Genomic DNA, 23,846 nt, shown 5'->3' with positions numbered 1-23,846 from the left:
AGTAAGAATCTATTTTTGTCTCTACTTCTACGCACATTACATATATTCTCTTCTACCTGTAAGGCCAATGGAAACCAATTAAACATGGTATCATTGTAATCTCTCAATATTTCTTAAAAAGCAACTTTCAAAAATGCATCCTATGTTCAAGAATATAGTAAGTTTCACCAGTAAGCATTTCTTGTAGTGAAACAATATTTCTGGTAGATTTTTTTCTTTAGTATCACTTACTCACTGTGGTCTTTGTTCAGAAAGCATTGCTGTGTTTCCTGTGTTTTTCAAGACACAAATGTTATAATTGTCAAGAAGAGAGTCACAATTTCAGTCTCTGGGACGTGAATAATTTCAATTGCAATTGCAATGGAGTATAGTAAGGGATAAAATGAGGAAACTCTTGGTTCAAGTAGTAGTCTTTCGTGGGAGCCCTTATTTCAAATTTGGCATAGAAAGGAAGTGGCAGTTGCTAGGAGGCTACTTAGTGGAATAACTAAATTTCCATCTTATTTATGAGTAGTAACTCATCAGATTAAGAAGAAAAGGAATGACTTGCAAGTAGAAAAAGGCATAACAGCCAAGAACTCCAGCATATCCACAAACCTGGGCATCTGAGAGCATTTAATTCACAGAGAATGAAGAAACAATAGGACTGAAAGATGGTCACATAGCTGGGCAGTAAGCCAGGAAATGCATGGCTGGAGAGATGAGGATAAAGGTGAGCAGAAAAGAGTTTGTGCAGAGTATCTCACGGGAAAGCTACTGAAAAAACTTGAAACAAGAAAACAAGAAAGAATATCAGCTTAAAGAATAGCATAGAGGGGAAGGAAATTTTGCCAAGAGCTCCAAGCATAGACTCGGATGGTAGCTCCAGTAAAAACAGGTAGCTTTAAGCTGTAATGAAGAACATATAGAGAAGGAATGAGTGTTGAATGCTAGGGGGTAGGAAGCAGTACTCCAGTTCACTTCCCAGGATTCTATCTCAGATAGGAAATAACATCCACAGTGTGTTCACCAAGCAGAGAAGGCAGAAATGGCTCATGGAAAGGAACTAAAGAGAAATGTGAACCCACATTGCTCTATAATCTTCCACCTATGTGGAATGATAAGTCATCACATCATTCCTATAAATGTCCCATGTGTCTTTCTCTATGTTTATAAAATAGTCTTCCTTTCTGGAAACAATACCTCTTCCACTAACAAGAGTAACAAGTAAGCAAGGTCCCTCCCTGCATCCTCTTTCTCAATGCCTTTCCTCATTGCTTCTCCTCTGATATTGCACTTAAGGCCAAAGAGAAATCAAACAGACTTGTTTATAGTCAAGAAAGTACACGAAGGTATGTCTTCAAACAAAAGAAGAAGGACAATGCTTGATTTTCCTTCAAAAATCTATTTATCTATCTCCCTATCTATCTATCTATCTATCTATCTATCTATCTATCTATCTATCTATCTACCTAATCTCTTTCTCATCTACATATGCTTTCAATGCAACCTACATAATATTTTCTGATATTTCTTCACTACACAGCTACTAATATATATGATTTCCTAAAACAAACTTCAAACTACAAGATTCCATTTTAAAGATGTAGTGTTTTGACAATGATTTTACTGGAGTCCTTTGATTAGAAATGAAATTCACCTTAATCAGTACTCTTTGATGAGGGCTGTATTTATCATAATATGAAAATAACTACCTACAAGTCTTTAAATATTTTAAATTTTTGAGAAGAAAATATGTACAAAATAGTTCTCTTTATGAAATCAGAAAATATTCTTCTTCGGCAGTGTTTGTCTCTCTTAGGTAACCCATGCTAACCTATTTCCCAGAGTTTCTTTTTATAGCAATTTCATCAGTATGGAAAAGGAGCAAAAATTAATCCATGTTGAATAATGGAGAAGATCACTACTATGGAGAAGATCACACTGTGCAAACAGAGAAGGCTTAGAGATTCTTCTGGAGTGCCTGCTCCACTAGATGGAGTGATGCTGGACAATTTAAGCAAGAAAATTTTGAGAATGTTGAGAAAACTTGGTGATGTGGCAGAAAAGATTTGTTCGTGTGGATACCTTTCACATTTTTGAATATCTGTAGTGTGAATGTCAACAAATAGTATGTTGTTGTTTAATAGTAAAAAAATGTAAATATCAGGGACCTGAAGTTGATCAACTGAGTATTTTCTGCTAACTTAAACTGTTTCAGTGAAAGTATTATTCTGAGAGATCAATGACTAGTCAATGACAATTCAGCTTACAGGATACCAGTATTTCAAGCACAAGGCCACATTTTAGAAATATATTGTTAATGAATCTCATTAAAGTGGAAAGCCTGCCTTATTGAGGAATTGGACTGATAGGTTCTTATCCATCAATGTAATCTGAAGGTTATTCCTAAATGTTTGTCAACATCTATCTACTGAAAATCTCTACACATTAACTACTAACTGTAGCAAAAACCACACCATAACTATGTCTATTCTCAACATTCCTAGTTACCATGAGTAGGTCTGATTTTAGTCATTCTAGAATTGGTACTTTGGACCCTGGTCCCTTTCTTTCTAGGCAAATATATATATATAGGTTATATATATATTTTTTCAATGGCAGACATTTAACTCTTGCCTTATTTTTCTTTCACTTTGATAACTGGCCTCATACTTGCCTTTGTTTGTCTGTCTCATTAATGTTGGCATATGAATTTATTAAACCATGAAATAGATTCCCATATTTGTTTGTTCTTCTTTGTTTTGGTATAACTATGCCCTGGGTCTAACATCAAAGGTTAAGCAAAACTTGGGATTTTAATCTGACTTGGTAAGACCTGGGGTTTTGTTTAGTTGTTTTTGTTCTTATTATTTTAAGCACTTCCTAGCAACAATACTTGCTCCCACTCCAAGGAAAACAAATACTGAGATACCAAGGGTGTTGAAAGTCAAAATTAATATGCTCTTACTAATTAGTCTATCTGAAAAAGTTTGCCCTACTTCTTTCACTACTATTACTGCTTATAATCAGCTTTCTTTTTAATGAAGTACTTAAATGTCCAACTCAATAAAATTTATGAAAAAATAGCCACTTAGCAACAAATACCAAATAGTAACAGATATAAAATATATGCTTTTAAAGAATATTGATTTGGGAGGAGGCACATTACCTTTTTGTATCTCAGTAATTAATTGTATCTTTTGCTTCCCAGTGCTTTTGAATTTAGCCATTTAGAGGAAAGTGAATACGGAGACAAAAATGAATGACAATCATTTAGTGTCCTTGAACAGCATTATTATGAGGAAACTGTACAGTTCTCATCTGCAAGATATTCAACATCAGTAATCACATTTCTCGTGAAGACAAATAAAAGGAAATTACATCCAGGTGCACATGTGTGCTCATCTCCCCAGTGGCTGGCTACAAAGATCTCCCCAAAGGCATTTGCTCATTTCTGGGCAGGGTCACCAGTAAAAGCAGTTTAAAAGGCTGGTATGATTGGCATCTGGATGCTACAATAGTCAAGATTCGCTCCAAATGATCACAAACTTACTTTGGCTAAGGGGGAGCGGGTAAGTGACAAGGAGATAGAGAGTCACCTTTGGAATGCCTCTCTGAGCAATATTGTAGTGATTGTGGTACCTCAGGTTTCTATTTGAATGACTACTATCACGCAGCATGAATTAAACTTGTGCAAATGAAGTAGATTTATTCTGCATTCCCAAAATATATAAAGGTGAGCATGAATTTCTCTTCTCCAGAAATGCAGTGGTGGCCACTTAGCAGCAAGGATGGGGACAGGTGATCCCTTTTCTCTTTTGTGGGGGGTGGAGGGGAGGTGGAAGTACTGTATGAATCCATACAGTCATGGGATCATTTCCCCACAAAGCTTCCATGGTTGTCTAATTACAAGACCATGAAGTAGAGTTGAACATGTGGCTTCGTTACATCCATTGATACAATCTAAGAACAGTACTTGGGAAACAACCTCACATTTGAATTTGTGGAACTACTTACATATTCTGTATTCACACAGTTGGGATTGTAGAGGATCAAAGCTTTATTCATACAACAAACCTTTCACCTAATTAATAGTCAATAGTAGAGATTCAGAAGACCAGTAGCTACTTTCAATAACAATATTAAGCATAACATTCTAATATACAATATTTAATATTACTAGAGATATAATACTTAAATGAGTTTTATAAGTATAAATGAATTGTAAGTTTAAGTGAAAATGAATTAATAGAACAAACACCTTAAAGCACAAATGCCTGCTAATTCAAGGAGAGAATATTGATTCCATCAATTTATGAAATACTCTTACTTCCCAAAAGCTCTTGTCTCATAGTAGGCACTTAAAAGAATATTTGTTAAATGATTGCTTACTTAGCAGCTAACCTTAATAGGTGCTAAGTAACCTCTGTGGCAAGCCAAAATTTCATTATGGAGCATCTTTTTTAATCATTATCTACTAGCTAGATGTTTAATACTGTGGCCCTATTGTACCAATATTAATGATTTGGAAAGTGATGCATAGACAAGATTAACTGATTTTCCCTTGATTCCTAGCTAAAGCTAATAATATGGCTTTAATTAAAAAATTTATTTAAGAATCTTCTAAAATTTGCATTGTGGATCATATAGAAAGGAGGGTATACATACTATTAAATATATACTATGGTAAAAATGACTGGTACTGTAACATATTGAGTGAAATATGTTTTTGAAAGAATACCTGTACCAAAAAAGAATAGAGCAGGTGCAAACAAGACTTTGTCTGGTTCACAGTTTTGCTTAAAGTTAATGTTTATTTTAATAATTTAACATATGTGATTGAATCGATTTCTTCATATCATGTGAGGTAAAATATCAAAGAGAAGTGAGTTGCATGAGATTGCCTTTTGAGTACTGCAATGAAAACATTTTATAACAAAATTTTCAGTGTATTTCCATGTTCAGTCTGAACATGGAATGTAGTACAAACACAGTTACAAATCCAGTCATGGATGAGTGAAATGTCACTTATTTTTGACACATAAAAATGTATAATTATATACAATATCAAATATATGTCTTTGAATTCAGACTGATATTTTCATTTGTTTTTCAGGAGTCATTTTAGCTAACACTGGAGAGTTGAAATGAGTAATTCAACATAAGGAACATTTTAGTTTGTCTGAAAATAATTAATTTTCAACATAGAATTCATCATAGTAACGATTTTTAAGGTTTCCTGATTAGATTTGTCTAAGAATGCAAAAAATATAAAATATATGGAAACTTAAATTGAATCAGTATTCCTCCCATAGTTTACTTTCTACAAACATTCGAAGATTTTTTTTTTCTCCAGTCCTGGGCAGCTATAAGATTTTTATGGGAAAAATTGTTTTCAATATCTCCGAGGACTCAAATAAATAATGCATAAAATAAATAAAAATAAAAGCACAATTTATTGTGGGTTATCTGTAAACTGAGCAATGAATCTGACAAGTGTTGAGTAAAAACAACTTGGGGGATAATGGCTTTTAATCAGTTGGTATTCATTATTTTTATGTACTTTTCATTCTAAAACTTCCAAAGAAGAGTCTTTATGTCTGGCTATGATAATCTGTTCTATAATCTCAGTTGTGCAAAAGTAGAGAGAGATAAGAGGATCATAGTCCAAAGCCAGCCCTACAAAATATGTGGCCCTAAAGCTTACAGAGATGAGGGTATGACTTAAATTAAGGTTGGACAAATGGGACTGCATTAAACTAAAGACCTTCTGTGTGGAAAAGGACATAGCTAGCAAGTTAAATAGAAAGTACACAGAGTGGGAGAAGATCTTTACTAACCATACAGCTTCATATCTATAATATATAAAAAGCCAAAAACATTGAAACTCTCCAAAACAAATCTTCAAAGAAACAACCATTCCATTAAAAAGTGGGCCAAAGACTTAAAGAAATACTTCTCTGAGGAAGAAATAAGAATGGCCTATAGACACATGAAGAAATGCTCCATATCTCTGGCCATAAAATAAATGCACATCAAAAGAACTTTGAGATTCCTCCTCACTCCAGTTAGAATGGACATTATCAAGAAATCTAGTAACAACAGATGCTGGCAGAAATTTATCCAGGAGGGATCTCTACTACCCAGTTGATGTGAGTGTAAATTCATTCAACCATTATGGAAAGCATCATGGTGGTTCCTCAAAAGACTAAACAAAGAGCTTCCCTATGACCACTACTTGGAATTTACCAATCATCCAGAAACAAGGACATATTGAAGCCCCTAGCACAACAATGTTCATTGCAGCACTATTTACCATAGCAAAGATATGGAATCAACCCAGATGCCCCTGAGTAGATGATTGGATCAACAAGATGTGGTACTTATACACAATGGAATTCTATGCTGCTGTCAAAAAGAATGACACTGCCCCATTTGTAAGGAAATGGAAAGACTTGGAAAAATCATATTAAGTGAAGTAAGCCAGACCCAAAGGAACATAGGCTAAATAGTTTCCCTCAGTTCTAATAATGAGCACATATCTAGGACTCTCCTAGCAGAGGATTACAATAGCATAAAACCTAAGGTCATATAGGATGAGACTAAATTAAATGATCTCTCGGAAACAAGAGTTATATCTTGCATAATTGTTGTTTTTAATGTACTATGTTATTTCTCTTCTCTTTTGTTGCCCTTTGGTTAATTTCATATTGTTACTGTATCTAACTTTGTTACCTGGTATATTGCATTTACGTTTATTTGTTTATTTAAAATAGGAAAGGGAAGGGGGAAATCAAAATGATTGGGAGGAGATGGGAGGAGGGTAACTGGGTAGAAATCTAAGAAGGAATATCAATGTATGAGAAGTAATCCACCTACTATCTGGTGAATGTAACTGTAACCTCTCTATGCATTATCTCAACTAGGCCTAGGAGTTTGGCCTAGTGGTAGAGTGGTTGCCTAGCATGCACGAAGACCCAGGTTGGATTCCCTGGTACCACATACATAGGAAAAACCCAGAAGTGGTGCTGAGACTCAAGTGGTAGAGCTTTAGCCTTGAGAAAGTCCAAGGACAGTGCTCAGGCCCCGAGCTAAAGCCCAGGACTGACAAAAAAAAATTACATTACCTCAACAATAAAAAAGAAAAAAACAAAAAAGAATATTAAGCCAAAGTTTTGAATCAGCTCAAGCAGCTTGAGAGTGGAGTCTATAGGGTTCTTTAAATACAGAATCATGTCATCTGCAAAGAGGGAAAGTTTCACTTTCTCTTCCCTATTTGGATCCCCTTTATTCTTGCTTCTTGCCTTATTGCTCTTCTAGGAATTCTAATACTATGGTTAAAGAGGAGTGGACACAGTGGGCATCTTTGTCTCATTCCTGATTTTAGAGGAAATGGCTTTAGCTTTTCGCAATTAATTATAATGCTAGCTGTGGGTTTGCGATACACAGCCTTTATTATATTGAGGAATGTTGCATGGATTCCTAGTTTCTCCAGAGCTTTTAGCATAAAGGGGTGTTGGATCTAATCATATACCTTTTCTGCATCTATTGAGGCAATCATGTGATTTTGTCCTTGCTCCTGTTGATATGTTGAATTATACTAATAGACTTGCATATGTTGAACCATCTTTGCATCCCTGTGATGAATCCTATAAGATCATAGTGTATAATTTTTTGATGAGTTTCTGAAGACAGTTGGCTAGTGTTTTGTTGAGAAGTTTTGCATCAATATTCATCAAAGAAATGGGTTTATATTTCTCTTTCTTTGATGAATCTCTGTCTAGTTTTGGGATGAGGGTTATAGTGGCTTCGTAGAATGAGTTTGGCAAAGAGCCTTTTTTTGTCAATTTTGTTGAAGAGCTTGAGGAGTATTGGTGTGAGCTCTGCTTTGAAGACCATATAGAATTCAGCTGTGAATCCATCTGGCCCTGGGCCTTTCTTTGATGGAAGGTCTCTTATTGCCATTTCTATTTCAGTGCTTGAAATAGGTCTGTTTAGTTGGATTACGTCTTCTTGGTTCAGTGTGGGTATGTTAATATTGGATAGAAATTCATCATTTCTTCTAGATTCTCAAATTTGTTGGCATAAAGGTTTGAAAAATATTCCATGATGATGCTCTGGATCTTGGTAATTTCTGTTGTGATATTACCATTCTCATCTGTGACTTTTTTATTTGGATTTGCTCCCTTCTTTTATTTTTGTAATATTTGCTAAGGGTCTGTCAATTTTGTTAATTTTTTCAAAGAACCAACTCCTTTTGTGTTGATTCTTTCTATAGTTTTTTTTTACTCCAATTCATTTCATTCTACTTTGATTTTAATAATTTAATTCCTTCTATGGGGATTAGGGTTGGTTTGTTTCTCTTTTTCCAAGAGCTTAAGGTGCAACAATAAATTGTTGGTTTGTGATTTTTCCAATTTGTTAATGTAGGCACTCAGAGCTATAAATTTTCCTCTGTATACTGTCTTTGCTGTGTCCCAAAGGAGCTGGTATTTTGTGTGTTCCTTTTTGTTAAATTTCATAAACTGCTGAATTTCTGTTCTGATTTCCTCAATGACCCATTGGTGATTGAACAATGTGTTGTTCAATCTCCATGAGTTACAGGGTTTTCATTGGTGGAGATTGGTGTTCAATTGCAATTTGATGCTCTTGTAGTCTGAGAGAATGCAGGAAATAATTTCAGTGTTTCTGAATGTGCCCAGGTTTGTTTTATGACCTAAAATGTGGTCTATTTTGGAAAATGTTCCATGTGCTGCTGAAAAAAGCATATATTGTGATGTTGCTGGGTGAAATAATCTGCAGATATCTGATAGATCTAGTTGGTCTAAACAGTTGTTCAACTCTGAGATTTCTCTATTGATTTTTTGCCTGGTTAATCTGTCCATAGGCGAGAGTGGTGTGTTAAAGTCACCAACTATTACTGTGTTTTGATCTATGTATGATTTTAGTGAAAGTAAAGTTTGCTTGATGAAGTTCAGTGCTCAGGATTAGGTCTGTAGATATTTAGGATGGTTATGTCCTCCTGGAAGTGAGATCCCTTTATTAGTATGCAATAACCTTCTTTGTCTTTCTCACTAATTTTAGTTTGAAGTCTATTTTATCTGATACAAGGATGGCACCTCCAGCCTGTTTGGGGGGCTGTTAGTTTGATAAACTTTGTTCCAACCTCTCACTTTCAGAAAATATTTTTTGGGCAAGATGTATCTCTTAAAGACAGCTGAATGATAGATCTTGCTTTTTGATCCAACTAGACAGTCTATGCCATTTAATTGGAGAGATAAGTCCATTGATATCGAGAGTTAGGATTGAAAAATATTTACTAGTTCCTGCCATTTTTGAAAGTTTCATTAGGGTCTGTGGCTTGACAGTTCTTGCGGTACATAGCTGGTATGATTTTTAGGTGCCATTTCTTTGTCAGTACCACATTTGTGTTGGTTTTCAATGTGTAGAACATCTTTGAGAATTTTCTGTAATGCTGGTTTGATTTTCTTGGAATGGAAAGTTTTTATTGTTCCTTCAGTTATGAATGAGTGCTTAGCTGGGTACAGGATTCTTGGTTGGTAGTTATTTGTCTTAAGGGCATGACATATATCCTTCCAATCTCTTCTTGCTTGCATGGTCTCTGCTGAGAAATCTGTGGTTATTCTGATTGGTTTTTCCTTTGTAGGTGATTGTTCTCTTCTCCCTGGCTGCTTTTAGGATCCTTTCTTTGGTCTCTATTGATCCTATATGGATTATAATGTAGCGGTTGAATGTCCTTTTCTGGTCAGGTTTGTTGGGGTTCTAAAAGCTTCTTGTATCTGGCTGGGCCTGCCCTTCTGGATGTTTGGGAAGTTCTCTGAGATGATTCCTTGAAGTATATTTCCAGTACTATTGACCTCTTTCTCCAAGCCCTTCTCAATACCACTTAGCCTTAAATTAGTCTTCCTAACTGTAATGGACCTCTTGAAGAGTTTTGTCATATTTCCTAGATTTGTTTTAACTCATTTTCTGATCTTTCTTTATAACAACGAAATTATCTTCAACCTGGAAATTCTCTATTCTGCATTATCTAACCTGCTATCAATACTTTCTACTTTATTCTTCATCTCCCTTCCTCCTATTTGCTCATTTTTGTTGCTTTGCATCTCTTGTTTTAGGTCATGTATGGATTTCTTTAACTCCTTGATTTCCATTTGTGTGGTTAGCTCAGAAACTTTACTCTCATTGGACATTTGTTGGAGTTTGGTTAGCTTTTTGTGGATTCTATGAATTCGTCCATTTTTCTTTGTAAATCCTTTATTATGGCCTCCTATATGGCTTCCTCTCATTCACGTATCACTTTGTTTATGGTTTCATCTTGTTTAGATATGGCTTCCTCCTGTATTTCTTTCTATATGTTTTCAAACTTTTTATTAATCATGTTTATCATTTGCATTTGTATAGCATTTAGAGGATTCTCCTCTAGTTTTGCCATTACTGCTCCATTGCCTGTTTATATTGGGTGGGAGATGCTATTACTTGATTTGTCATTTTTCTTAAGTCTCTTGTTCTGCCCATTTGAAAATGGGAGCAAGATTAATACTGCCCAAGATTACAATTTTTGACATAACCAACCTAGAACTCTTTGTCAGGCCAGACAATAGATGTTCACAATTTTAGACTGTTATTATCACTCTCTCTTCTTGTGCACTTATAGACAAATCTAATACCACCACCAGTTACTGTTTTATGACCAAAAAATAAACCCTCTAATCCAATCTCTACTGTATTTAACTCCCTCTGGACCTACAGTATAATTGAACACCTAGATATACAGTTTCGTTCAACAACCATTAACTGTAGATCCATGCATTATAAAAGTTGAGGAATGAAAAGAGGACCAGAGATAGAAAAATAGTATGAAAGACAAGTGGGGAGGTAAGAAAAGAGTAATGTAGGAGTGTAAGATTAATATAGTAATGAAGAAAATGGATAGTGTAAGGATAATGGATAGAAAGGTAAAATAGTTGAGTACAAAATTTAGAAAAAATAAGATGAAACTTATGAAAATAAGAAGAGTAATAAGAAGAATATATAGAGAGAAGAGGAAGGTATATATAGGAGAGTTCAATGATAAAATTTAAAAAATTAAAAATAAAGAAAAAGAAAAGAAAAAAGTTGGGGGGAGATCCCACACAATTGTGAGTCCTTAGACAAGAAATACTAGGGTTAAGAACCAACAGATTAAAATGTATGTGACTGTATCAGTATAAATATCATTTGTATCCAGTCCGTACCCAGTGATATCACTAGGTTTCTAGGAATGACCACAAAGACAGAAGGAAACTGAAAAAAAAATGGAAAGAATCATAACATTTAAAAAAAAAGGTGGAGGTAAAATGGCAAAGGCCATATAGTAGGACGCTAAATGAAAGGATCTCTAGGATATAGAAACATAAGCCATATAATGAATGATTGTTGTTCTTAAGGTACTATGTTATCTCTCATCTCTTTTGCTGTCCCTTGGTTATCTCATATTGTTACAATATCTCACTTTGTTACCTGATATATCGGATATATTTGTATTTGGTTATTTGAAATTGGATAGGGAATGGGGGAAAACAAGATGAGGGGTGGGGATGGGGGGGCGGGAAATGGGGACCAAGACATGTGAAAGGGTATCAATGTATGGGAATTAATGCACCATCTATCTGGCAAATATTATGTAACCCTTCTATTGATTACAATAAAAAATATATGAAAAAAAAGAATGCAAATGAAAAAAGGTAGCAAACAAGGGGATATTCTTCAGATTCTTTTTTTTTTTTTTTTTTTTTTTGGCGGGGGAATGGGGTATAATACTTGTTATGTCCACTAAGTTTAGGATCCAAACACTTCAAAAAGTCTTTTTCTCTTGCAATTTGGCTTTGTGGTTTTCCTGATCAGTTTGCTTGATTGGCCAGAAAAAAAACAAACAAACAAAACAAAACAAAAGGATGGAATCACAGAGTGGCTTTGTTTACCAGGAATGTGGCCCTGCCCAGGGGTGGAACTTCCGCTAGCGTGGGGGTTGGGGTGGGGGGGGTGGAGGGGGTGGGGGGGGCCGACGTCTAGCTAAGCTGCCTCTGGGAAAACCTTTGCCCTTTTGAATGATGGCGCTGCCAGCACCACTCCTCAGGCTCCAGTTGGTTTGGCCAAGTCTTTGCCAGCAGTCAAGATGACACTGCATTTCGCTGATGGGAAAGGGGATTCCTTCCCAGTGCCATTCCACAAGCAGAAGTGGAACCATCCACAGAGTTACTCACAAATTCCTGGGTTTTCTGGTTCCGAGAAGCTGGCAGGTCCAGGCTGTGGCCAGGTAACAGCTCTGGGCTCGCTCAGGCTCTGTGTGGCTCTGTCTGGAGCCATCAGGTCTGTGCTGCGGAGAAGCACTGGCTTCTCAGGTGCTAGAGAGAGCCTTTGTCCCCTCAGTGGCTCTGAGCGACTGGCACCGCTCCATACTGTCTTCTTGTGCTGGTTTTCTGCCTTTTTCCTCTCTGACTGAGATCTCTTTGGTGCTAAAACTTACTTAGGATCAATCTTAGGGTATGCACTTCCCCTATGGGCTAGAACTGGTATCTTGGCAGGAACTCAGAAAAACTCACACTGAACAGCTGCCATCTTCCTCCGATTGACCTCATGTCAAGTTTTAAAGTCTATTCATTTGCTACAAAAAGGCTTTTCTGAAAAATACTTTTTGGAATTTACAGAATAATATATACTTTATCATTTGTATTCTATTATATATTTTTCTATGTATGTATGTATCTAGCCATACCTCTATCCATTTATCTATGCCAACTTTACATCTCCATCTTCCTTCCCGTACCTCTCATGGGGCTTGTTTGTTAAGATAGTATCTTGGCAAAAAATTGCCCTCAAACTCACACTCCAGATCTCTGCCTCCTTAGCTGGAGTACAAATATATTTTACCATCCTGAGCTCCTGTAATTTTTTTAAAAAATTGGAAAAGTGTAGTATGAATGAGTCATTACAGTTGTATATAATATACTGGAATGTGACTACTGGGAATATTCAGAAATAGAGACCATAGGCTTTCAAACTACCTAATTATTAAGGGCAAAAATCAAAGTAAGTCAGAAGGCAAGGGTTACAAGTACAGGACCCAAACCTACAATAAATAGTTTGTATGGATTTAAGTTTTAGAGTAGTTTTGCATTGATCTTAATGGTAAGTCTTTCAGTACCTTTATATTTCTTGCTGGAAGAAAGATCCTTATTTGCTTCAATGTATCACTGGCCTAGACAAATGTGTTGTCTTTCATGTTAGATTTGCTTAGGAAACTCTCCACATGATGCAGAATATTAATAGTATTTTATGAGGAAAAGAAAGGGATAAAATGTCTCCACTGCTTATTAGGAAAGTTTAACCAGAACAAAATGTCATAATTCTTGTTATTTCTTTTATCTGCTTCAGTGACCTTGTGCACAATGAGAAGTTCAGAGATCTTGAGATGTTTCTCAAGTCCATTCACCCATTATACTCCATGTATACTATTTGAGCAACACATTTTAGTAACATCTGCCAGTCTATGTGAGTACATGCTTTGATCCAACATGGCTGTGTTTCCACTTCTTTCCTTTTCCTTTCTTGGCCTCACTTCCTCTCCCACCCAGCTTCCACCGGAAAAGAAAAAGGATGAGTGGATACATTGACATAATCAGGGTATAGTTATAAAAGAGTTAACATTTCTACTGATAGACATAAGAAACATGCACTAATGTGATATCAATAATAATAGATATCACCTTGGAGCTTAGTATCTGATAAATGAAGCCAGGTCAGATATACTTGCTTACCAGTAAAGTCTGTACCGAGGGGGTGAGTGGTGCTGGGGAATTTACAGTACCCATTTCCCATGAAGCGGATTCCTTTGGTCATAGCAGCTCCTGGAGCTGGCAGAGATGACTCTCTCCTTTCTAACTGGTACATAGGAGTGGGCCCATTGATCTCTTCAGGAGGGCGCCACTGGACATGCATCGTGGTACTGTTGAGTCCTTGCACGACAGGTGGTCTCAGCCGTGCAGGTGCTAAACATTAGAAAACACGTGTTACCAATGGAATTCTATGCTGCTGTCAGAAAGAATGACATCAAGGAAATGGAAAGAGTTAGAAAAAATGATATTAAGTGAAGTAAGCCAGACTCAAAGGAACATAGGCTCAATGGTTTCCTCCATTTGTCATAATCAGTAGAAACCTTGGGCTCTCCTAGCAGAGATTTACAATAAAACAAAACCTGGATATATAAGGCCATATAGAATGATGCTAAATTGAAGGACCTCCAAGACATAGAAACCAAAGCCATATAATGAGTGATTGTTGTCCTTAATGTACTATGTTATCTCTCATCTCTTTTGCTGCTCCTTGGTTATCTCATATACTTACAGTTTTTCACTTTGTTATCTGATATATTATATAAATGCATATTTGGTTAATTTGAAATCGGATAGGGAAGGGGGAAAACAAGACGAGGGGCGGGGGTAAGGGGAGAGAAATGGGGACCAAGACATGAGAAAGGGTATCAATGTTTGTGAAGTAATACACCTCCTATCTGTTGAATATAATGTAACCCTTCTATTAATTACAATAAAAAATATATGGAAAAAAAGAAAAACATGTGTTACACTGGCTTCTTACCCCGGCTTCTCCCTTACTCATTTTTACACACACACATCTGGGCACTCTAATTAAATGAGCTATGGTCACAAGTATTTACAGAAGTCTAAGAACTGAAGATAAAATATAATTTATCTCAAAGGTAACTAAGAACTAAAAACCACAGTACAGAGCTTGTCTCACAGGGATAAGTGACATGGAATATGAAGTGTCTAGTAAATGCTCAGCCCAGAACTTTCATGGTTAGATGACAGTTTCTCTTCAAAAGAACTTCTCCACATCTTTCAGGCTGATGGCAGGTACTAGCTATGGTGGTTTTCACTCCTGATGGACCCAGTGTCCTTCTACCAGCCAGGAGATGTTCTAACCACCAGGTCCTGCACCCTTGGGGCTGTAACGTTTATATTTTGTCTCCTTTGGAGAATTTTCCTGGCCTCAGCTCCAAAGCTACAAAAATCTCATAGAAAAATGGAAGCCCATGAATACCACTGGTGACAAAGAACAGAACCTGTTACATGATCCTGACGTCAATTTGGTATAGTAAATCATAGAGTATGAGGTAACAGAAATGATGGAGCTGAATTAATTGAGGAAACAAAGAGAAAGTGGAAGGACCTGATAAGAACTAGGCAGGGGTGAATTATCATTCATTTGTGCCAACTAATGAACAATTATTTTAATTCTGCAATAATAAATTTTTTATAGTTCATAAATTCATATTAATATTTTCACACATAATATATAATATATTGTATAATACAATATTATATTTATATACATTATATTTTAAACATATTTATATATACTATATTTTAAATATATTTGTATGTATATAATATAATAACATGTGAACATGCAAATTATGTATAGATAATTATTGATAATATTTAATAGAGCAAAGAGTTAATTTAAATAGGTTTTCTTTTTTTCCTTTTGTTGGTCATGAGGCTTGAACTCTAGACCTGGGTGCTGTCTCTGAGCCCTTCAGCTCAAGGCTACTGGCCTACCTTTTGAGCCATAGCCCCACTTTCCATTTTCTAGTGGCTAATTGAAGATGAGTCTCACGTTCTTCATAAAGTGCACTGGTTAGCTTTGAACCATGATTCTCAGATCTCAGCCTCCTGAGTAGCTAGGATTACAGGAATGTGCCACCACACCTGGATTTAAATAGTTTTTACAAGTAATTTTTACTTCTGGTAAACCTGGGAGGAAAGCATAGTTTTACCACATACACCACACCATTGTACACCCTTAGCCTTTCTCAGTATCTATCTCTCACTAGAATGGTATTTTACAATTGATGAACCTACACAGACACATCTTTATCAACCAGAATTCATGCTTCATGTTCTATGGATAACTACATAATGATATATATATATATATATATAGCATTATGCTGTCACAACATTATAATGTCATGCAGAATATTTTCATTATGCCAGCCACTTATTGCCCATGCTGAAACTCTGGAAATCACTTTTTTTTTAAATTGTATCTGCATATTTTTGGCTTTTCTAGAATAAGTGGATTCCTAGGTATGCATCTTTTTCATATTGGTTTCTTTCACTTAGTAACATACATTTCATTTTATTTTTATTTTTTATTTTTTTTGTCAGTCCTGGGCTTGAGCTCAGGGCCTGAGCACTGTCCTTGGACTTTCTCAAGGCTAGAGCTCTACAACTTGAGCCTCAGCACCACTTCCGGCTTTTTCTATGTATGTGGCACTGAGGAATCGAACCCGGGTCTTCATGCATGCTAGGCAAGCACTTTAACCACTAGGCCAAACTCCCAGCCCGTAACATACATTTTAAATTATTCCATTTCTTTTAAGAATTACATAATACTCCATTATCTGCATGGATTAAATAGTTTATCCATTACTCTGCTGAAGAATGCCTTGGTCAACTCCATCCTTTGACAATTCCTCATAAAACTACCATAAAGAAGGTTTTTATAAATCTTTGTGTAGAGGTAACATTTCATTGCCTCGGGGCATATGGTAAGAATAGGTTTAAATTGTATGTGAAACTGTACAGCTGTCTTCTACAGTGCCTTGTCTATATCACATTCCCACCCAGTAATGAAGAAGTGTTCCTGTTTCTCCACGTGCACATCAACATTTAGTGTTGTCAGTAATCTGTATTTTCGACATGTAGTGGCATCTTGTTTTAATTTGCACCTCACACATGACATATGATGTGGGAAAAAATTATTATAGGATTATCTGCCATCTCTCTCTTTCTTTTCCTTGGTAAGAAAGTCATCCTTCTTTATTTAGAAAATAAAATATATTCCATTCGGGAAGTTAGAGTATCTGAAACAGATATATCTGATAATGAAATAGTTTTTAAATACTGATGTAGATACGTATATTCTAGATAACCGTTTGGGCCCTGGAATAACCAAGAAAGTCCCTGGCCCCGAAGTGACCAAACCACATTGGTAGTGGTCACATACTTGGAGTTGTAAGACCCCATTATCAGGTCCTAGATCCATTAGGACCTAGAATGCTTACAGGTCCTGGGGCATAGGTGCTTCCTTGGTATTGGAAGGAAGTTCCAGGAGGAAGTGAGCTTTGTCTCTTACTTCAAATCCCCTTAGAAAAGGGGGTGAGGCAAACTACTGAGGTATCAGAAATGGCTAAATTTTAGGATTTATCTTTTCTTGAGCAGTTGAGTTTGTAGGCTGGGATTCATTCATATTTTAAGTGTGTGGGCTGGATTGAGAAGGGTAAATAAAATGGGTACCAAGGTTACAATCACCCAACATATTATTAAGGATACCCACCCTCAGGTTGTGTGTGGTTTTTGTTAGCAACATTTGTGTTACCATAGCCTCATGCAAAGTCATGGCCTATTTCAGTAAATATTAATCTCAATGATGTAAATGAAATAATGTGAAACTTTTAAACCATGAAAGAAAATTCTCATTAAAAGAGCTGAGAAAAATTGTTAACTTTGAGAATCTGGTTTTCTAAAGAGAAACAAATAGCTGTAATTCTATTTTAAGTTTAAGGAAAAAACAGTACTGAGCAAAAAGTTCACCAGCTTAAAAGGAAAATTATAATTCTGATCATCTTATATCAGCAAACCCCTACATGATTTCCTTTGGTGTTTCCTGCCAAGAATCAACTAATTGGTAAGTACTCAAAGATCTCATTCTAAAATATATGATGCTATTTCAAAATAAACAAATCAAAGAGTAAGTTATCCAGAAACTTCTTTCAGTGAGTTTGTTTTCAGTGTTTGGAATTCAACATGCATTAAAATTTTAGCAAGCCATTCTTCTTTATGAACTTGATAAGGGTAAATTGCTGTCTACTTTTTATTTTACAGTCGAGCTCAGAAATACAAATGAAGGACTAATTACATGTGGAGTTTTTATTTCCCATTTTCTTTGTCTTTCTTTTGTTTTTAGAATCACAAACATAGTATTTTGAACTCTCTTGCTAATTTTTTGTATCTGTTTCATTTTTGACTGAAGATTTGTTAGCATTTTGGGGTGTAGCGATCTGAGCATTTTTAGTATGAGAAAGCCAAGTGCTAGGCAATAAAATTTTCACAAATGCTAAAATTGTTTTAGATTACATTTTAATCAAAAGTTTGCTTGGTTAGGGTAAGCATTGTACTATGTCATCCTTTGCCTAGTTCCTCTGAGGCTAAAAGGAAGAATTAAGTGAAGCTGCGGATCAATTAAACACACACACACACACACACACACACACACACACACACACACACACACACGGAGGCAGAAAGAGATGGAGAGAGCCAGAGACAGAAATATAGGAAGAGACGGAGACAGAGACACCAGTGATCAAGATTCTAAGGGACTGGGATAATCAAGGATTATTTTCCAGAGTGTAGATACCAATGAATATGTTCTAAAATATTACTTAATTACTTAATAAATGAAGAGATCACACAGAACAATGACCAGGGACTTTTAGAGAAATCTCTTAAAATCTATATGTCTCTCTTTTATTATGTACATCATGAGTTTAAATTTTCAGTGCAATGCTTTAACCATAACTGCTCATATCACAAAAGTGCATAATTACTCTAAGATTTATGAAACAAATTTCAATACAAATATGCAAGGAAGTATTGCTACTGGATAATAACACGTACTTCAAATTACATATTGAAGAAGAACAAAATTCATCTGCAGTCAAGACATGTCTTTCCTTGCTTAGAAAACCCTCTTTTTTTTTCCAGTCCTAGGCTTGAGCTCAGGGCCTGAGTATCATCCTTGGACTTTCTCAAGGCTAGGGCTCTACCACTTGAGCCTTAGCACTTGCTTTTTTCTATGTATGTGGTACCAAGAATTGAACCCAGGTCTTCGTGCATGCTAGGCAAGCACTCTACCAGTAGGCCAAACTCCTGGCCCCTGGAAAAGTCTCTTAAATATAAAGTATGAAGTACATTTGTAATAGCCATCATGCGAAAGAATAAGGTAGAATGTTTTTATTTGGAAAAAATTGGAATGTTCTAGTATTTTTTCAATAGCCCTGAAATCCCATCTCTAGTCTCTTCTATTCATAGGGATCCTTTTATAAACTTCTGTGCTAATGTACATTCTTCATGGAGCATTACTATTTTATAATCTGATTAATAGCATATCATAATGAATAAATTTATTCTTGCAAACTTTATGTCGTGTGGAGTTTTGAGCATCACAGCAGAACTGTGACATTATTACTGGTACATTTGTATTTTTAATCATTTGTTTTTAAGGAGAAACGTGTTGTCTATGAAGATCACCTGGCCATGTCATTTCTTATTTTAACATATCATCTACTTTCTCTTACAGACAAAATGCCTACTCATGGAGCAGACTAATATGTAAATAACATTTTTAGTCACATTCCCAAGAGAAAAAAATTTCAAATTTTTTCTCAAAGGTGATAATTTGTGGCAGGAAGTGTAATTTGCCAAACACCAGAAGATAAGACACTTTCATAAGAAGGTAAAGCCAGAGTACACCTACTCATCCTAGGGACAAAGGTATCAAGTCTCTGTAACTATTAAAATTGCTCCACTATCAGTGCTCAGAAAAGGGAAGAACTCTTCCCACAAAAAAATCAAGATGTCACTCAATGCTACTTTTTTGACCATTTATTTGTGGATGTAAGACAGTGAAATATATATTGTCAGTTCCTTTCTTGTTTCCTGGTCTCATTCTAGAGAAGGCATAGAGAAGGCACACACCATCCCAAGGATAATATTTAAGTTCTAAACTGGCATTTGACAGCCCGTATGACCCAGTGGGCAATCCAGTATGTGATGTCTGTGTTACAGTCTCCCTCATTTGTGAGGGTGAGAGATGGGGTTATGTCTAGGTGCTCTGAAATTGCAAAATCCTCCAACTGAATATTTTCATGAACTCCTTCTCAAAAAGATACATTCCCTATCCATTCCCCTGAGCCCCTGAGGAGGCCAAGGAGAGCCCTTGTAACTCTTGTCCTTCACTTCTTGGCCATTGTTTATTGACCCAGTATAACTTAGAGATGTGTGCTTCACCTAAATACTCCAAGTCATCAAGAAAGGCTAACATGCACTGCTTTTACAGAACTCAAGTGGACTTGAAGACTAAGCCAGGCCTGAATTCCCCTTCATTCTAGGGATCACTGAAAAACTCATATACAACTAGCATCTGAGAGAGACCATGGCAGAGGCTCCATGATGTCCAGATTGCCCAAGCATGGCAGTGACTGTCATTCCCGAAAGCCCACCCTTAACGAGAGGTAGGAGCTTGGACTGTAATTATGGCATCCCTGCTACCCAAACTTGAAGATTTTATGAGCCTTTTGCAATTAACTACTTAAATGCATCGTGACACTTGCTTCTCTGACAGCAAAGTATTGATTTTTGAATCATTTTCAAGTCTCCTCCAGCACAAATAAATGTACTACAGTTACAGTTAATGCACTGTGTACATGCATTAAATGCTAGTGTGACACGATTTATTTTGTGATATATGGACTTGAAGGCTGGTATCTCCAAAGGTAATATCTCAGCAACCTAACTTCAGAAGGGACCATTGTTCTGCTCCTCCAAAATTTCTAATGGTTAAAAAAAAGCTAAGTATCTGCTTTTAAATAGGATACTTAGGCTTTTCCACAAAGAAAAGGGAAATGTGTTAACTATAATTCTTTTCTATATGTCCATGTAGGAGGTAAAGTTAAGTAACCTATCAGAGGTGATACAGTTTATATTTTCCTAAAGGTGTCACTGTGGGACTTACAGCAACTTTGTTCAGATGAATTTTTGCCTATTCAACTTCTTTGTTTGCAGGTTTTTCCTTTTGGTTTTCTTTAGGGCATATATGACCAAAGATTTTGTAGATCACAGCTTGTCTGATTCATTGAATTTTAAATTTTTATGTATTTCAATTGTGCTATTTTAATATCTTGTTATAGAATATGCAGCAACTTTGTTTAATGCTAAGAGTATATTTTCAGAAAGACTAAACATACTGTTGCTACAGCTAAGAATGCCAATAGCAAACTTGGGAGAGTCTGCTCTTACATAAAGCAGACCTGGTATCTGACGTCATTATGTAGTTCATGTACAAACATACAAGTAAATAAGTAAAGCCTTGATCTTGGGTATATTCACATACTTCCAGTAGACATTGGTAAGTACAAAGCAGTTAATCCTGTTTTGTTAGAAATAATATCATTTTAGTTTTAGTATCTAAGACAGATGCCAGCATTTCACTCCGAACAGATGGTAATTCCATCTAATAGTGCAGCTCTGTATTAGTAAGGTCTGTTGTGTATACAAACAGTAATAAACACTAGGTAAGGATCAAAATAAATTTTAATTGTTGACATTAAATCCTGGCAGCATAGTTCGGAGGCTGCAATATTCCTTTTTCAAGTCTGTCAAATTTACTAATGCTGCAAAAGCTTTTCTGAAAGCTGCCAGATCTCAGTTCCAATAAAAACAGATTTGCACACTACCAGTGATGGTCTTCAAGCAGGATACCTGCTTCTACACACAGAAATAACTCTGCAGGAAGGACACAGAATTAGTGATCTTATCCAAAGAATGACCTGCTCTCGTGGGTTATCTTTTGATGCATCTGAAGAACCAAATATTAAAGTAAGAAGTCAGTATAGCTGGACACTTAAAGTGCCTGCTTGTAATCTTAGCTCTGAGCTACAGAGTTCAAAGCCAGCCTGAGCAGAGGAGTCCATGAGACTCTTATCTCCAATTCACTAGCCTACAGCCAGAAGTAGATGTGTGGCTCAAATGGCAGAGTACTAGCCTTTAGAGAAAAAGCTAAGCAAGAATGTGAGGCCCTGAGTTCAAATTGTAGTAATGTCATACATGCACAAACAGACACACAAACACACACACACACACACACATCCCAAAATAAATAAATAAATAATAAATAAATAAATAACATAAAAAAAAGACATTCGTGTATATACTACCTACATTCGGGGGGAGGGCACAGTTTTATCACAGTCCCTCTCTTCTCATACTAAGTACTGATATCCCATGAAATTCTTTTATGCTAGTTTCCAAAGCGGGCTTTCCTAAGCTTCTCCGAAAGTGATAATATTCTTTAAAAATTTTTTCTTTTGCCTCTTCTCAAAGGTTTCTCTGACAACTCCTGCTACCAGCCCCAGTGTTTTCCCTAGACTTGCTGGGAATCAAGTATGCCAGCCTGCTCCTGTTTGGTGCTCATAAGGCGTCTATCTATCTAATATTACAAGGAGTAACCTCTATTCATCAGGACGAGCTGCCAGGCTTAAAAAAAATACAATTTAAATAACAACACCCATTTGGCATTCAGGTGACTGTTCAATAAGAAACATGCTTTGCAATCATATTTCTTTAAAAAACAAGATGTATTTTTTTTAATCATGAAAAATATATTGCTCCCACCATATGGGCCAACCAACGACTCACCAACCGATTTAAGATGCAGCATATTGAGCTGACCATATGTTACAGTGCTGTTGTATGGCTGAGTGATTCATGCCCGTCACATTCTAGTATATCAATTAAAGCTCCTTGAAGTCTACATGATTTGTGTGTCTGTTATTAAACCCTGCTAATTCATCCCACTTACACATCTGTTATAAATCTCTAGCAGTGCTGCATGATTCATGGCAATCTGTGGGTATGCTACAGCAAATTCTTCTCCTTGTAATTAACAGTAAATTGTTTTACTGCCATGCAATGAATTTTTCAGTTATATTGCAGATGAACTCCTAAATGAGCGGTCCTTTCCTAAGAACTGACTTATATCATTAGGCAATTAAAAAGTATTGCTCTGAACCAAAAGCTTTTAATCAAGGGAAATACAACTTCAACACTGCTGAAGAGCCATGGAAATTCGACATGGTATTTACAAGTATAAAATAATTTCTGTTGAAAGAACAAAAATATATATACACACACACAAACAAACAAAAAATAAACCTTCAGTGTACTGAGGACTTCACGGCTTCTACAACATAGAACTGCATCCCGTAAACACTTGCTGAGACAAGTTTTTGTTTTTTTTTCACAGATACTGTTTATCTTAGAAGTTACTTGAGTCATCTGTCACTGCCGGATTTCTCAGGCTACTTTACACTTCTCTAATTGTAAAATGCCCCCTTTATTCTTGGAATAAATAATTGGATAATTAGCCAAGTTGAATCATCAGAGGATTCTGGTGCCGTTCAAGTGTTCTTGTCAAAAGGTGAACCAAATTCATTTCAGCTCATCTCTGCGGTTCGTCCAAGTGGTTTTTGATTTTTTTTTTAATTCTTCTCTGTCTTGGCATCAGCCTCAGATTCAGGAGTCCATACATCAAGTCAGTAGTTTAACAACAAATGGAATTAAATTCAAAGAAGGGAAACTAATTGAAGGACAGCAATGAAAGTGTTTGGTAATGTGCTTTTTTAAAATGGCATGCCACATTTGCATGATAATTTTTCCTTTTTAGCATGGAGCAGAAAGTGACTAGCTTAATAAGGGATTATTCAAGACAGGATAGAACAAAATGCATTCTTAACAAAGAACAAAGATTGTATTATGAAACAAAACCAGGCAACCTCCAAGAAGTAACTGGATGATTGGTTTACGCATTATGAATAAAAAGGCAGAAAAATATTTGTATTCGTATTCACTAATGACTATATATACAAGATTGTTGTAATTAAAATTATAAATTAATATATTAAGAGTGCTTGTTTAATCACTCTGGGTCCAATT

The 23,846-nt window shown here is 36.0% G+C and overlaps 1 protein-coding gene across 1 annotated transcript in view; it reads right to left on the bottom strand.

Annotated features, from left to right (window-relative positions):
* Ush2a (usherin) overlaps positions 1-23,846 on the bottom strand; it is a 606,255-nt gene that overhangs the window by 428,094 nt on the left and 154,315 nt on the right. Inside the window, exon 20 of the mRNA XM_090341196.1 lies at positions 13,803-14,033. Within this exon, the coding sequence (XP_090197322.1) occupies positions 13,803-14,033 (231 nt within the window). The remainder of the gene's footprint in view (positions 1-13,802; positions 14,034-23,846) is intronic.

The sequence above is a fragment of the Megascapheus bottae genome, chromosome 10, assembly GCF_031878675.1.
Source record: "Megascapheus bottae isolate mThoBot1 chromosome 10, mThoBot2.hap1, whole genome shotgun sequence".
In the NCBI taxonomy this organism is placed as follows: Eukaryota; Metazoa; Chordata; class Mammalia; order Rodentia; family Geomyidae; genus Megascapheus; species Megascapheus bottae.
This window is presented reverse-complemented; position numbering and strand designations above follow the sequence as displayed.